The sequence below is a fragment of the Propithecus coquereli genome, unplaced genomic scaffold, assembly GCF_000956105.1.
Source record: "Propithecus coquereli isolate 6110/MARCELLA unplaced genomic scaffold, Pcoq_1.0 Scaffold160, whole genome shotgun sequence".
In the NCBI taxonomy this organism is placed as follows: Eukaryota; Metazoa; Chordata; class Mammalia; order Primates; family Indriidae; genus Propithecus; species Propithecus coquereli.
Genome location: NW_012140525.1, coordinates 2,964,915 through 2,982,928, shown reverse-complemented (window position 1 = coordinate 2,982,928; position 18,014 = coordinate 2,964,915). Strand labels below are relative to the sequence as shown.

Genomic DNA, 18,014 nt, shown 5'->3' with positions numbered 1-18,014 from the left:
AATATTTGAAAAGATACACAGAATTTCTGAACATTCTTTAACTTTGGCTAAGTTTTCTCCACTACTGTATTAAATTAAATGCATCTCACAGAAAATCACTGATCTATGTTAAAAGCTCATACACTGTGCTTCAATTGTGGCATTTCTTTAAATGTAAAATTATTCTTAAAGTGATTTATTAACAGTTTTTAATAATGGTTCTCATATTTTAATATCAATAGACCCTTTCGGAAAACACATCACTCCTACAACTCATGCAATTTTCCACTGAAATTAAAATGTCCTTTCTTAAAACTTTGACTCTCTGCTTCAAGAGCTTCTTCTGCACAACTTTGTATAGTCTCTAAACGATTAACCTAGGACTAAAAAAGCTCAGAGAACCAATCACATACCCATGACCACATTTTCTTATTCATAGTCGTACAAAAGATTGTGCAGTTATATTCCTAGTGGCAAAATGAGAAAATATGGCCTCACCAAAGGGCACTAAATTCTCTATTCAGGAAAAAGAAAAGGTAACTCAGTAGTTAAGAGTAGGGGTTTTGTAGTCAAAAATATATACTTCATGTCTTGGCCAAAAGATAGCTTGTGAAATAAGTAAACACAAAAAAATCATTTGTATGGAACATAGTATAGGATAAACAAATATTATCTATTATTATCCTTCATTGTTGGATACCAAGTGACATACCTGGATCTCTCTGACACTATCAGAGCTACTATAGAGCTTATTCTGAGAATCATAGACTCTTGAGACTCTTCAGGCTACCTGTCCCCAAATACATCTATGGGAAACGTAACTTATTTGTATTGAATTCTTGTTTTTGAAAATGCAAGGCATACTACACATGTATTTTTAAAAATTTCATCAAGTGACTCTATTGAAAATTTTCATTTATGAATAAATACATTATTACACTAAGAGATGGTACAGCATTGATTTATGGAGCAATGCAGCCAAAATAAGATATTTTATAAGAATTATTTGTGTTCAGTTTTGTTTCCTGAAAAATCCCTCATATTGTACTAGGAGGTACTGTAAAAATATTCTGTGATACTAGCATTATTAAAATAAAATAAATTTAAATAAAAGAAAAATAGATACTGTCTTGCCTTTGTCCCATAGCAACATCAATGTACATGGTTAGCAGCTGTCCTCCCAACACATAGCCAATAGCAGGACCTAAGATTGACATGGCATAGCCAATTCCTAGAGAAGAACAAAGACATTGAATATAGTCATACATACAACTTCGCTTTGCTTGGCTAACAATAGTGAAGAAGAACAAATGTTTTACCATAGAAAAATCTAAATGAATAGATATCAAAATTACACATATTTTTACTAAAAATATGCCATTTGTATGGTATCATTTGGTCAATGGTCAAGGCAAGGAGCCTAAAATATATGACTTAATGTAAAAGCTGTTTGACTATAACGATGATTATAATAAAATCAAAAATAATAAATATATGGAAAGTTATGTTAACTGGTGACAGGGGTAGTATTAACATATCCACATAATCCTTTACTCATATGATAATATATCATGGAAGAAAACTGTAAAACAAGAAGCCTTTTCCACTCTGTACAACAAGGAAAGCGCTCTTTATTTTACACTACAGAAGCTGACTTCAAAACCTGGATCTTCTGGCCGGGCGCGATGGCTCATGCCTGTAATCCTAGCACTCTGGGAGGCCAAGGCGGGTGGATCGTTTGAGCTCAGGAGTTTGAGACCAGCCTGAGCAAGAGCGAGACCCCGTCTCTACCAAAAATAGAAAGAAATTAATTGGACAGCTAAAAAATATATATAGAAAAAATTAGCCAGGCATGGTGGCGCATGCCTGTATTCCCAGCTACTTGGGAGACTGAGGCAGGAGGATCGCTTGAGCCCAGGAGTTTGAGGTTGCTGTGAGCTAGGCTGACGCCACTGCACTCTAGCCCGGGCAACAGAGCAAGACTCTGTCTCAAAAAAAAAAAAAAAAAAAAAACCTGGATCTTCTAAGTCTATTTCTTAGATATAAGCCATTAGTTTAAACTTCTTGCTCTTCGTAACTCTCCCCACTTTGACTTGCAGCAGAATTAAACTGAATTATAGTTTAAAGATTAACCTAGGGCCAGGCGTAGTGGTTCACGCCTGTAATCCTAGCACTCTGGGAGGCCAAGGCAGGTGGATCGCTCAAGGTCAGGAGTTCGAGACCAGCCTGAGCAAGAGCAAGACCCTGTCTCTACTAAAAATAGAAAGAAATGATCTGGACAACTAAAAATATATATATAAAAATTTAGCCGGGCATGGTGGCACATGCCTGTAGTCCCAGCTACTAGGGAGGCTGAGGCAGAAGGATCGCTTGAGCCCAGGAGTTTGAGGTTGCTGTGAGCTAGGCTGACGCCACTGCACTCTAGCCCGGGCAACAGAGCAAGACTCTGTCTCAAAAAAAAAAAAAAATGATTAACCTAGGACTAAAAAGGCTCAGAGAACCAATCACATACCCCATGACCACATTTTCTTATTCATGGTTGTACAAAGGATTGTGAGCTTATTTCTGTCAGAAATTCAAAACTTTGCCATATATACCTATGAATTTTTACAGAATGAAATTTATTTATTTATTTTGGCCAATCATTGCCTTTTTATTGTTGTTATTGTTTTTCCTTTAAGCTTCTAAGTATTGCGGGTGTCAGCTGGATATAATTTCACCATTTTTTCTTTTATTTTTAGTTGACACATAATAATTGTGCATATTTATGGGGTACACAGTGATATATCAGTACATCTATACAATGTGTAATGATCAAATCAGAGTGATTAGGATACCCGTCACCTCAAACATTTATCATTTGTATGTAATGTGAACATTCAAAATCCTCTCCTCTAGCGTTTTGAATCTACACTATAAATAATTGCTAACTATATTCACCCTACAGTGATATAGAACACTAGAACTTATCCTTCCTAATTGTAATTTTGTATCCATTAACAACACTCTCCCTGTGGTCCTCTCCCCTCTACCTTTCCCGACCTTTAATAACCATAATTCTACTCTACTTCTATGGGCTGAATTTTTTTAGCCCCCACATGAGTAAGAACATGCGGTATTTATCTTTGTGTGCCTGACACTTCTCTTAAAATTATGTTCTCCAGGCTCATCCATGTTGCTGTGAGGGATAGAATTTCATTTTTGTAGCTACATAATATTCCATTGTGTATACATGCCGCATTTTCATTATCCATTCATCTGTTGATGAACATTTAGGTTGGTTCCATATCTTGGCTATTGTGAACTGTGTTGCAATAAACATGGAAGTGCAGATATCTTTTCCATATACTGAATTCCTTTCCTTTGGATAAATACTCAGTAGTGGGATTCCAGGATCACATGACTTTTAGTTGTTCAGAAACCTCCATACAGTTTTCCATAACAGCTGTACTATTTTACATTCCCACCAACAGTGCATAAGAGTTCCCTTTTCTATACATACTTGGCAGCATTTGTTTTGTTTTCTTTTCTTTTCTTTTCTTTTCTTTTCTTTTCGGAAATAGTCATTCTAACTTAGATGAGATAATATCTCCTTGTGGTTTGGATTTGCATTTCTCTGATGATTAGTGAAGTAGAGCATTTTTTATATATTCATTGGCCCATTTGTATGTCTTGTTTTGAGAAATGTCTATAGAGATCCTTTGCCCACTTTTTAATCAGGTTTTTTTTCTTTTGTTCAGTTGCCTGAATTCCTCATATATTCTGGATATTCATCCCTTATCAAATGAATCATTTGTAAATATTTTCTACCATTCTATGGGTTGTTTCTTCACTCTGTTGATTGTTTCCTTTATTGTACAGAAGCTTTTTAGTTTGATATAGTCTGATTTGTCTATTTTTGTGTTTACTGCCTATGCTTTTACAGTCTTACCCATAAAACCTTAGCCTCAACCAATGTCCGGAAACATTTCCCCTATGTTTTCTTATAGTTTTACAGTTTCAGGTCTTAAATTTAAGTCTTTAATCCACTTTTAGTTGATTTTTGTATATGATGAGAGATGGGAGTCTAGTTTAATTCTTCCGTATATTCGGGTATGCAGTCTTCCCAGCACCATTTACTGACGAGGCTGCCCATTTCCCGGTGTACGTTCTTGGAACCTTTATCACAACTCAGTTGGCTGTAAATACATGGATTTATTTCTGCGTTCTGTATTTTGTTCCATTGCTCTGTGTCGTTTTGATACCAATACCATGCTGTTTTGATTAGATTTTGAGGTCTGGTAGCATGATGCCTCCAGCTTTGTTCTTTTTGTTCAGCATTGTTTTGGCTATACAGCTTTCTGTTTTCTGATGCAGACATTTATGGCTCTAAACTTCCCTGTTAGTGCTGCTTTTGCTGTAATCCATAGGTTTGGGTATGTTGTGTTTCCATTTTCATTTGTTTTAATAAATATTTTAATGTCCTTCGTAATTTCTTCCTCTATCCATTGGTCACTCAGGAGCATGTTCTTTAATTGCCATGTATTTGTACAGTTTCCAAAGTTCCTCTTGTTACTGATTTCTAGTTTTATTCCATTATGGTATGAGAAGATACTTGATATGACTTTAACTTTTTAAAATTTGTTGAGATTTGTTTTGTAGCTTAATATATGGTCTATCCCAGACAATGTTCCATGTACTGAAGAGATGAACATTTATTCTGCAGCTATTGGATGAAATGTGATGTTCTGTTAGGTCCATTTATTCTCTACTACAGTTTAAGTCTGATATTTCTTTGTTGATTTTCTGTCTAGATCATCTTTCTAGTGCTGAAAGTGGGATGTTAATGGCCACAACTACTACTGAATTGGGGTCTCTCTCTTTAGCTCTAATTATAATTTGCTTTATATATCTGGGTGCTCTGATGTTGAGTGCATACATGATTATAATTGTTCTATCATTTTGGTGAACTGATCTCTTTGTCGTATAATGACCTTTGTCTCTTTTTTATATTTTTTGACTTAAAGTCTATTTTGTCTGATTTAAGTATAGGTACTTCTGCCTGCTACTGGTTTCCGTTCTTCTCAACTATCTTTTTCCACCCTTCACTTTAAGTCTATGTGTTGAAGTGACTTTCTTGTAGGTAGCATATTCTCATATCTTTGACGGTTTTTGGTTGTTGCTGTTGTTGTTGTTTTCTTTTATTTTTAATCCATTCAGCCAGTCTATATCTTTTACTTGGGGAATTTAAACCATTTACTTTCAAGGTTGTTATCATTGATAGGCGAGAATTTAAATTACTGACATTTAGTTAATTGTTTTCTGATTATTTTGTATATCCTTTCTTACACTCTTATTGTTTATCTTTGAAGTCTGGTAGTTTTCTGTAGTGTTAATGTTAATTTCTCTCTCTTTCTCATTTAAGTATCTGCACTACCACTGAGTTTTGTACTTGCATGTATTTTCATGATCGTCAATATTGTCCTTTTGCTTCTAGATGTAGAACATCCTTAAGCATTTTGTGTAGAACTGGCCTAGTGATGATTCATTCCCTCAGTTTGAGCAACTTGCTTGTCTGAGAAAGACTTTGTTTCTTGATTTCCGAAGGATAGCTTTGCTGGGCATAGCATTCTTGGCTAACAGGTTTTTCTTGCAGCACTTTGAATATATTATCCTATTTTTTCCTTGGCCTGTAAAGTTTCTGCTGAGAAATCTGCTGTTAGTCTGATGGAGATTACCTCATATGTGACTTGACCCTCTTTTCTCGCTGTTTTTAGAATTCTCTCTTTGTGTTTGACTTTTGACAGTTTGGCTATAATATGCCTTGGAGAGGACATTTTCGGGTTGAATCTATTTGGGGATCATGGAGCTTCTTGCATCTGGATGTCTATTTCTCTCCCAAGACTTGGGAAGTTTTCAGCTATTATTTCAATAAATATATTATCTATGCCTTTTCCCATCTCTTCCCTTTCAGGAACTCCCAACTGTGAATATTTGTTTACTTAATGGTGTCCCATATATTACATATACTTTCTTTATTCTTTTTCCTTTTTTTTTTTTTTTCCTCTCTGACAGCATTATTTCAAAAGACTGCCTTCAAGTTTGGAAATTCTTCTTCTTGATCTGGTCTATTGTTGAAGCTTTGATTATATTTTTTATTTCATTCATTGAATGCTTCAGTTCAAGGATTTCTGTTTAATTCTTTTTTATGATATCTCTGTGTTGAATTTCTCATTCACATCATGAATTGTTTTCTTGATTTCTTTGATTTTCTATCTGTTTTTCTTTTATCTTGCTGAGTTTCTTTACAATCATTATTTTGAATTCTTTTTCAGTCATTTCATAGATTTTCTTTTCTTTGGAGTGTGTTACCAGAGAATTATCGTGATTCTTTTGATGTGTTATGTTTCCTTGCTTTGTCATGTTTCTCATGTCACTACATTGATATCTGCACATCTGGAGTAACAGCCACTCTTCCAATTTTATTGAGAGGCTTTCATAGGGTATGACTTTTTCCTGTAGATGTATCTATAGTGTCAGCTGGGTATGGTGCTCTAGCTTTGGTTCTAGATGGCACAATAGGGTAATCTCCATATGCATACTTCATTGTAATCAAAGCCAGCAGTGTCTTTGAGGTCCTTAGTGGCTTAGGCTGCAGTTGTTTTTGGAGGCTGTATCACAGCATTGCTTGTGAAAGGGACACTGGGTGGGCCAGTTCTCAGGTCCCTGGGGTGCATGCCTGAACACTGGTAGTGGTGGTGGGGGGTCCTGGGCAGGCCAGTCCTTGGGCTCCTGGGCAGTTTATGAAAGCGTGCAGCATCCCTACTGCTATAGGGGGTAGGTTTGCTGGGTGTTAGCAGCAATAGGCCCAAGTGGGAAGGTCCTAGGGTTCCTGAGCATCACGTGCAGGTGCCAGAGGTATTGGTGGCAGGCTCCATGCAAGCTAGCTCTGGCCACTGGATGGCATATGCAGGCACCAGTGATAGTGTTGGCACTGGATTCCCAATAGGCTGGTCCTCAGACAGAGTCAGTGTTTGTAGATGCTGGAAGTGGTAGTGGCCAGTGTATTGCCAGCGATGGTGTTGGAGGGCCTGGGTGGGCTGGTCCTTGGCACCCCAGGAGGCACACATGGGAAGCTAGTAGTGTTGGCAACAAGCCTCAAGAAGGCTGGTCCTCTGGCCTCTGGGAGACATACACAGACACAAAACAGCTCTGTTGCTGGAGGAGGCATGGTTGCTATCAGAGGCAGTCAGCCCATGCAGGCAACTCTCAGGTTCTGGGGAGTGTGCACTTTGGTTCCCCCTATGTCTATGGGGCAGCTTCTCTGATGTGCTCAACTGTCTGTTCCCTGGGATATAGGGTGTTGTGTGGTTATGTGTGCCAGAGACATAGCTGCCCCTCTGGGTGTAGCTGGTGTTATGACACTATAGCCTTGTGGGTGGATGTGGGAGCATGTCACCAGGATCCCAGAGATGTGGAAATGCAGAGGCTATTGGGACCTAAGGCAGAATGTTGTCTGGTGGTGGCTCCAATCTCAAAATGGTGCCATGCTAAAGTAGCTTGGGTCCAAGAAGGTGGGAGTAACTCAGTATGACTTCCCTCTCTGGAACGATGCAGTTATGTGGATTCCAGGCAGCTGCCTATACTAGGCTCAGGGCCTGTGAGGGCTGAGGTGTTCTGTGCCTAGGATTGCAGGCATTTGTCATAGGAATGTAGACTTTTGGGGATCTCCTGCTTATTTTTGTCCCACAATGGGGAGTCCCTCTTGGCTCTAAGCCAAACCAGTTAGGGGCTTCGCTTCCCTCTCTCTGTTACCATCTCAATTTTCCACATCTCAGACGGTTTTTTTCTCTTCCTTGATGAATTCTCATGTTCTCTCTTAGATGCTCTACTCAATATGCAGTTATCTACTCATTGTTTTGGTCTTTATTCATGGAGAGGGCAAGTGCTGGGCGCTTCTAATCAATCATCTTAATGATTCCTCCACAAAGCGAAATTTATGCATACACCAATGTCTAGTGTATTATCACCTTCTAGATGTTTTTTTAACTGCTAAGATTCTCATCCTCACATACCAAAGAACAGAAAACTAATTTATACCTGAAACTAAGCATATATCAGTGGCAGAAATGACTTATGCATTACTTCAAATCTCCAAATGAAAGCTCACACAAGGTGATCTGAAAACATATAGAATTTTTTTATCTGTTGACTACCTTAATTTATATTTTAGCTATATTTTAATAGAAAAATTATTAGAAAAATTAAAGTATGTAATATATAAATAATTAAATGTACACACATAAAGGGTTCATGCTCAAAAATTTATGGATAAAAATACGTGATTAAAAATGCTGGAAATCAGTAAGTCACAAATTACCTTTGGTGACAGATCTTTTTTTCATAATTCCCAACTGGGTTAGGTTAATAATTTTGTAAGACGACATTATAAGTTTTGTAGAAGTATAAAACTGCTACAGAAGTTTTTACATTAGCAATGTGCCCAAGCAGATTTAGTAGTCTTTATAAGGGCTGCACTGAACATACTCACTTTCGTGGCTGTGGCAATGGATCTTCTATGTTAGAATAATAGATTGATAAAGAGAAAACTAAAATGCAAATAAAATATGCAATAACTAGATGTAGGGCCATGCATACTGTAATTAGCTCTATCATTTTAGGATCTGGGGATGCATTTTAGAAAAACTCATGCTACCAGGAATTAGATCACAAAAGAAAAAACAATGAGTCATATATTTAAAAAAGGGTAATTTGAAATGAAAAACTCCATCAAGTTTCTAGACACTATCTGTGGTTTCTTTTGTAAACTCTAGTCAAGTCCTTGCAGGATGTAATAATCACATAGAAGAGCAGTGTTCAATCTCCACACCTTGTGTAAGTAACCCTGGGATTCAAGCAATCTAGACAGAGTGCTGCTTGGATGGTTCTTCCCATCCAGGAAGGCTGGCATGTCCAGAGCAAGAAATAAAGGAGGACGTCAACAAAAATCATTATGCTTTCTATTTACTGACTTAATACATTAGGAAATAATTAAACATATAAAAGTAATACTGCATTTATCTAATAGAAATACTTATGGCATTACAACTAAATTTTTAATAAGCCTATTTTATGCTTTACTTCTAAAATAAATAATAAGGCAAAATGATACTGAGACAGTTTAGAGAGTAAGCTCACCTATATAGAGAGAAGATTTGTGTGTGGGCACAGAATCATCAATAAAGGCTGTTCCCAGAGTGTAGAGGGGAGTTCCTCCTGTCCCCAGCAATAGTTGTCCCAAGATGAAAACATACAAGTAGTTGGAAAGTGAAGAAGTTGAAGAGGTACAACTGGTACTATTCCTTGTTATTAAGCAAGTGTCTTTAGGAGAAAAATAAAATAAAATTGTTAATTTTACAGAAATTTAGTTAACAGTTCAAATATATATCATACAAATTATACTTGCTTAACATAACATTATTTCTTCCAATTGTTTCATTTTGATTATATTTAAACTATTTAAAAATATATATATTACTTGAAAATTTTTATAAAATATTATCATTTCAAAATTTAGAAAATATAGAATAAAACTGAGAAACATTAAGAATGAAAATTAACAAATTTTCAGGTAAACTAATCTAAACACAATTGAAGCAAGAAGTGCCAGGGAAAGATGGTTTTCAGATTAAGAAAGAAAACAGATACAATATGGCTATCATATTGAACTTATAAATCAATACCTTAACCACATTTGAAAAATATACTTAGGCTGTGGAATATTTTGACCAAAATATAATGATCCCCCCTCTCTCTATAGATATATATATTTACTATATATATATTTCCTATAAAGCAGCAATACTGAAATTATATCTAGTTCTTTTAGATAGCTCAAACTATTTTATTAAGTTACCTTTTTTGGAGAAATCTTTAGGTCTATAAGATATTCTTTCAAGTATATTCTTATCAAAGGAAAAATGATTACCTTCAAGATTTGATCAAAATCTTTTTCGAAAAATCGCATTCAAAATACAGACTGGATATTTACGTAAATTCATATTTCCTAAACTCAGCCGATAATATTAATGAGCTGAGATGATTGTTAAAAATAATATTCGCAGCCCTTTCCCTTTGAATCCAGTGTAATACTCAAGAACGTGTATTTTAACAACAGCCTCAGCTAATTCTGTTTTCATTTCTTTACATTAGATCAAGATATATTATTTCCTGATGGATGAGATAAGTAAGGAAGGCTCCCAAAGCACCAATCCTGAGATTCGTTTAACTCATTTAACTCATTATATTTTTCATATAATTGGAATGGAGAAATTAAGTTCATGGTCATCGAATTACAAGATACAAGTCTATGTATAAAATATTTTTACATTTCAAATTTAGAATATACCCTTTAATATTGTATATATTCAGACAAGGACAATCAAACATAAGCGTAATCAACTAGAATAGGAAAATATACATATTCAAAGGTAAAATTAAGGAAACTTTGCTAAAATAAAGACTGATCTTTATTTACTGATCTAAAGACAATTTAAAAAAGGAATAGAGCCTCCCGGGAAAATTTGATGCAGGACCTTCAACACAAAGATATTCCCTTGTAAAGTTACTGGACTTAAAAGACGAAGAAAGACTTTTTTGAATAGCCAGGCCAAAAGATAAAGTCACTTACACAGAGGGAAATAAAAAAAGCAGTAAGCTTACATTCAGTCTTCGCTAAAGCAACATTAATCCCATAGAGGCAATAAGGAAACATCGAAAGAGTAATCAGTGAAAGACAGTGTGACCCACCCATTTTTATGCTCAGTGAAACTGTCATTGAGCTATAAAGATAAAGACAAATATTTAAACATACAATATTTTAAATCTCCTGGAATAAGCCTTCCGTGAAAAAAACTACTAGATTGTACATGTCAGCCTACAGAGAAATACTTCATTCAGAGATACCATGTGGACCGGAAGATAATTAGAAACAAGTATAAAATAACTTATTAAATTGTATATAAATCTAGATGACTTATTCTGTGAATTCTGTGGTATTATTAGTTGAGGAAACCATTTGATCCTAGGATTTCAGTTTCTTACGGGAAATCAAAAATAATTTCTGACAAAATACTGTTGGCCCTCCCTATCCACAAGTTCCATATCTACAGATTCAACCAACTGCGTATCAAAATATTCAAGAAAAAATAAAAAATAGCAGCACAACAATAAACATAATATAAATTTTAAAATACAGTATAACATCTATTTACATAGCATTTATATTGTATTAGGTATTATAAGTAACCTACAGATGATTTAAAGCATACGGAGAATGGTGGGTAGGTTATATGCAAATACTACACCATTTTACAGAAGAGACTTGAACATCTATGGATTCTGGTATCCGTGGGGATCCTGGAACCAATTCCCCAGGGATATTGTCCTTTCAACATTAATTAAAAAGCATGTGATTTGACAATACACCACAAGAGGGAGCTCCTATGTTGTTTTTAAATTTAAAGGCCCATTGTTAATAAAATTAAGGATCAGAACTTTATTTAATAGCCAAACCAGTGGCCAGTACTGCCCACGAATATTGACAGGGCCTGCAGCAAATGGACAAAGGAAAATCCACATACCATATGTCAAAACATAGAAGTTCAATACCAAGCTCAGCCTAACTCAGTCCTACCCAGAGCCCCACAGCCTGCTGCTCCCTAGGCATTTGCCCTAAAGATCTAGAGGCTAAAAGCGTTTCTTTTTCCCTGGGCCTCTCCTGCTGTCAGGGGTAGGGCAGGACGGATGCTACGGTCCGAGGGGGAATTCCACTCCCCCAGCCACACTTTCTGACAGGATTTCCAGGAGGTGCCTCCAGGGCATGGAGCCCTGGGGAGAGGAGTGAAGCAGCACAGTTTTCCAGGAACCCAGGTCTCCCCAGTTACCTGCGTTAGGTACCCTGAGGTGGCTAACTTTAAACAAAAGCAGCCTCTCTCTCTCCCTTCCCAGGGAGTGGCTGTAATTTTCTTCCCCTGGCCCCACTCCCATCTCCCATCTAGCACTGCCCTCAGGAAGGAGAAAGACCTGCTGCTTTTGTTTAAACTTGACCATCCCCAAATCTAAATAGCACCTTCCGGTCTGAGAAGTTTAGCTCACTCCTATATCCCTCCCTCTCCCATAACTTCTGTTCACTAATCCTGTTGCAAATCTTTCAAAAACCTTTCTTACAAAACTTGAAAAAGAAAGCAAAGTATCCTTGAGTTTCAATGTTTGTGATATGTAGGTCCCTCCAAGCACAGGGCTCAGAGCAGGGCTCCTCTTGCTGGGGCCTAAGGGCAACTAGTGGCAAAAGATCTGAGAAAGAAGCAAGAAAAATATTCTTCCTGAAGGTAAAAAGAAACACTCTGAAGTCCAAATTTATATTCTTTGCCCGTAACAGGAGATGAACCAGGTGGCAGCAGGGACTTCCCGGGCTGCTTTGACTCATAAAGACAGAGAGGGTGGGGTGGAAAGAGGACTGCACAAAGAATCCCACAGACACTCTATCTTCCGCACTCTTTGCGGGGGCTAAAATGTCAAGAGCCTTTGTCTGAACAGCCAACCTGCCTGGGATGGCAGCCGGGTCACTGGACTCCTGTGGGAACCTAACAGAGTCAGGGAAGTGATTTTCAAAAGGAGCTACCACAAGCATCTATAAGAAGATAAGAAAAAAGAGCAGCATGATATTATTAAAATTAAGACTAGGGCACTGACCACAACAATATTTTGATGGAGGAGTAGGTAAAACTGAGCACAATTATTTCATCATGAAATGAAGCAATTATTTCTATGAAGGAAGACAGCAAAGTAGAAGTAAAATAACAGAAACAAAATAGTGAGAGGGGGAAAGAGGAGACGAAAGATGTGCTGGCAGAGAGAAGTAAAAGGAAAAAATTAAAACCCCATAGAAATGAAGATACAATTGAAAGGGTTATAAGGGTGAACAGACTGAGAAAACACAGCAACAGGGATATAGAATAGAAATGAGAAAAGTGAGCAAAATGAATGAAGTGACATTGGTACCCCACCAACAACGTAATAGTGAGCTCCCTGGGTTTTATTTTTGTATCATCTATCCCAGATTTGGAGCTAAATGAGCCAGCAACTCAGAAATGCCAAAGAGTGAAGATAGGGAAAAAACCACAAGAAAACTCCAATCATTCTAGCCAAAAGAGCAAAAAAGGAGCAGTCTGGCTAAGCAGAAAAATTTAGACAATAACCACTTTACTCTAGTCAATTCCCACAGAAAAAATAAACTGTGGTCTCACCCATACCTACACCAGCAATACATAAACAGAGGCTGTAACACGGTGCCTCAATCCCCCCTCTAGGGTGTTGTTGGAGAGGCTGAGAAGGGATCTGGGACTTTCGTCCCCACCAAAAGGTAATGAATGACCCCCATCCCTGGTGCCAGAGGAGTCTATGCTGGTAGCCTGAATTTCCCTCACCATGAAGTAATGGAGGCACTCGTCTTCCTCTGTGCTGGTGTTAGAAGGAGGAAGCGTAGTGAAGAGTCAGAACTTTCACCATAGTCCAGTGGGAACTAAGGCAAACCTCTCCTCGCTGGTGTCGGTAGAGAAGGCCTGGCGAACAGTAACAAGTCACTGCTTCCCCTCCCAGACAGTGTGATATTAGTGGAGTTCAGTGGAGATACAGAACTGCCAACATCACCCAACAATAACAAGGAATCTGTCTTACTATTCGGTGTCAACCGAGGCCAGGAGGGAAACCAGGACCTCAACCCCACCTAACAATAACAGGACATCACCCACCCCACCTCAAACTCATCAGTGTCGGGAGTAAGCAGCTAAAGCAGAAGGTTTAAATAAGATTCACAGTCTATAATACCAAGATTATACCTTATGAACATATAATGCAATACCTAGAAGAAACACTCATACAGCTACACAAAGAAATATACTCAAAACACTATAGATAAATCAAAACAAAATGCTGGAAAATGTTCATGCAACCCACAGGAAGGCAGGAAGAATAAAATAGAGAAATGAAAAACAGAAAGAACAAACGTCAACAAAATGAAGTGCAGGCTTAAACTTTAACATACCAATACTGATACGACATGTAAATGGTCTCAATATTACAATTAAAAGACAGATATTGGCAGAGTGAATTAAAAAACATAACCCAACTATGTGCCATCTACCAGAGGTGCATTTTAAGTGTAATCATATGAATAGGTTGAAATTTAAAAGATAGAAGAAAAATATAACATTCAAGCATTAAATCAAAATAAAGTAGGAGTAGCTATATTAGTATCAGAATAAAACTGATTTCAAAGCAAAGAAATTTGCCTGACACAAAGGACATTACATAATGAAAGCATAGTCAATCTATCAAGAAGACATAGTAATCCTAAACACGTACTGTCCAACAACACAGCTCTAAAACACGAAGCCGAAACTTACAGAATGAAAGGAAAAACAGACAAATTCACAATTACAGTTAAAGTTTTCAACACTCATCTCTGAGTAACTGATAGACTTAGCAGGATATAGACTAATTTAACAAGGGATATAGAATAACTTAGCAACCACATCTACCAATAGGATCTAACTGACTTTTCTAAAACACTGCACCAGCCAATAGCAGAATTGTTTTCAAGTGCCCAGGGACCAAGATAGACCATATCCTGGGACATAAGCAAATCCTAATAAATTTAAAAGAATTAAAATCTTGCATAGTATGTTTTCAGACAACAATGAAATCAAATTAGACACCATTAACAAAAAGATAACAGCATAATCTCCAAATATTGGAAACTAAACAACATACTTCCAAATAATCCATGGGTCAAAGAAGAGGTCTCCAAGGAAATAAAAAAATACACTGAATTGAGTGAAAATGAAAATGTAATATATCGCAATTGTGAAATAAAACTAAACCAGTGCATGAGGAAACTTTATAGCACTAAAATGCATACATTAGAAAAACAGAAAAGTCTCAAATCAATAATCTAAGCTTCCATGTCAACCACGTACAGAAAAAAAAGAACAAAATAAACCTAAAACAAGCTGAGGAAAGAAAATAAAGAAAGGAGGAGAAATCAATGAATTTGAAAACAGAAATAACAACAGAGAAAAGCAATGAAACTAAAAGATGAATGAAATTAACTACCTCTATCAATACTGATAAAGAATAAAAGAGAGTAGACATATATTATCAATGTTAGGAACAAAGGATTTCACAACAGACCTTGCAGACAACAAAAAGATATAATAAGGAAATACTAGGAACAGCTAACTCTCTTCACATAACTTTGACAACTTAGATGAAATGGACCAATTCCATGAAAAGCACAAACTACCTTCATCCAAAATGAAGTAGATTTGAATAGCTATTATGGATAACTATTAAGGCTATTGAATTTTTAATTAAAAAATTGCCCAAACAAAAACTTATAGGCCTACATGATTTCACTTGGAGAACTGTAACAAACATATCAAGAAAAATCAAAATTAATTCTAGATAATTTCTTCCAGGAAAATAGAAAAAAAGGAACACTTCCCAATCATTTTATGAGTCTAGTAATCCCCTAAAACAAAAACCAAATAATCACATGGCAGTAATATTCACCAGGGATTAGGAGGATGGGGGAGTAACCCGCCAACTAAAGGACATGGGGAGCATTGTAGGGGGGAAGGGCATGTCTCTAACCCTCGCTTGGGTGAGGCAAAGACATAAAGTGTAACCATAATGTTTGTATGTTTGTACCCTCATAATACCCTGAAATAAAAAAAAAAAGATAGTAAAAAATAAAAGATACACTAATATCCCTTATGAATATATATATATAAACAAATTATTATGTTAAGATATATATATCTTAACAAATTATTATCAAATAGAATTCAGAAATATATAAAAAGAATTATATGCCACTGCCAAGTGAGGTTTATTCTGGGATGAAAAGCTGGGTCAATATTCAAAAATTAAAAAAATATAATCTACTATATTAACAGGGTAAAGAAGAAAAATCACATGACCTTGATCAGATCACATGATCAGAAACCACATGAACAATTGATATGGAACAAGCAGTTGACAAAATTCAACAATGATTCATCATTCAAAATTCTCAGAAAGAAAGGAATAGAGGGGAACCTCCTCAACTTGATTAAGAGCATTTATAAAACCCTGCAGCAATGAAACTTTTTTCTCCTAAGATAGGGAACAAGGTAAGAAAGTCCATCCTCACCACTCTTATTCAAAATAGTACTGGAAGTTCTAACCAGTGCAATAAGGCAAGAAAATTAGACATATGTAAAGGAAGAAATAAAACCATTCTTATTTGCAGAAGATATGACTGTCTACATGGAAAACACCAAGGAATCTACAAAATAACTTCAAGAACTATTAAGTAAGATCACAGGATACAAGATAAAATATAAAAAAATCAACTATATTGCTATATATTAGCATGAACACATAGAAACTGAAATTAAAATACAATACCATTTACAATCACTCGAAAAACCCAAAAGAGATATCCAATGAAACATGTATAATTTGTATGTGAAAACTATAAAACACGGATGAAAGAAATTAAAGAACATCTAAATAAACAAAGATATATATATATGTTCATGGATTAGAAGAGTCAAAATAGTAAAGATGTCAATTCTCCCCCAATTAATATGCAGTTTAATGCAATTTCTATCAAAATCCTATTAAGATATTTTATAGATATACAAGATTATTCTAATATTTGTATGAAAATGAAAAAGGAATTAGAGTAGTCAGTAAATTTTTAAAAATAAGAATAAAGTGGGAGGAATCAGTCTGTTACATATCATGACTTACATAGCTACATTGGTTAAGATTGTGATATTGGTGGAGAACACACAGAGGTCAATGGAACAGAATAGAAATCTTGAAATAGATCCATATATATTCACCCAAGTGATTTTGACAAGGTTATAAAAGCTATTCAATGGTGGAAGGAAAGCCTTTTCACAAAAAGGTGCTGGAGCAAATGGACACCTATAGGAAAAATTAACCTTGATCTAAACCTCATATCTTATTATAAAAATTAACTCAAAATGTATGAAAGACTTAAATGTAAAATAGAAAACTATAAAACTTTTTGAAAAAACAATTGTAGACCATTTTGGGGATCTAAGGCTAGGCAAAGGGTTCTTAGACTTGACAACAAAAGTATAATCTAAAAGGAAAAATTGATAAATTGGACTTCCTCAAAATTAAAAACTTTTGCTCTGTGAAAGATCCTGTTAAAGGGATGAAAAGACAAGCCACAGACAGACTGGATGAAAATATTTGCCAACTACATGGACTTGGGGGGGGGGGAACCAAGGGCAACACACGTAACCTAAACATCTGTACCCCCATAATATGCTGAAATAAAAGAAAAAATAAATAAATAAATAAATAAATAAATAAAAATATTTGCCAACTACCTTGTGACAAAGACCTAGTACTTAAAATATATAAATAGCTCTCAAAACTCAATAGTGAAAAACAATCCAGTTAGAAAATGGGCAAAACACATGAAAAGATATCTCACCAAGGAGGATATGCAGATGGAAAATTAGCACAAGCAAAGATCCTCAATATCATCAGCCATTAGGGAAATGCAAATTAAAACACAACGAGATTTCACTACACACCTATCAGACTGCCTAAAATAAAAAATAATGACAATACCTAAGGCTGGCAAGGATGCAGATAAACTGGATCACTCATATATTGCTGATGGGATTATGAAATGGTATGGCAACTCTAAAAACAGTTTGGCAGTTTCTCAAAAAAATTAAACACAGAATTATCATATGGCCCAGTTGTTTTACTTCTTGGCCATCTACCTCAGAGGAATGAAAACTGTGCTCACACAAAAATCTGTACACAGATGTTCATAGTTTTATTTGTAATAATCAAAAACTGGGAACAAACCAGATGTCCTTTAACAGGGGAATGATTAAACAAACCATGGTACATCCATACTATGGAATACTAATTGGCAGTACTAATAGAAAAGAACT

At 35.9% G+C, this 18,014-nt stretch overlaps 1 protein-coding gene across 1 annotated transcript in view; it reads right to left on the bottom strand.

The window, feature by feature from the left end:
- The window catches only part of SLCO4C1 (solute carrier organic anion transporter family, member 4C1), an 80,945-nt gene that overhangs the window by 49,257 nt on the left and 13,674 nt on the right, over nt 1–18,014 (bottom strand). Inside the window, exons 3-4 of the mRNA XM_012641057.1 lie at nt 9,157–9,339; nt 1,114–1,210 (exon numbers count right to left, since the gene is read on the bottom strand). Of these exons, the coding sequence (XP_012496511.1) occupies nt 1,114–1,210; nt 9,157–9,339 (280 nt within the window). The remainder of the gene's footprint in view (nt 1–1,113; nt 1,211–9,156; nt 9,340–18,014) is intronic.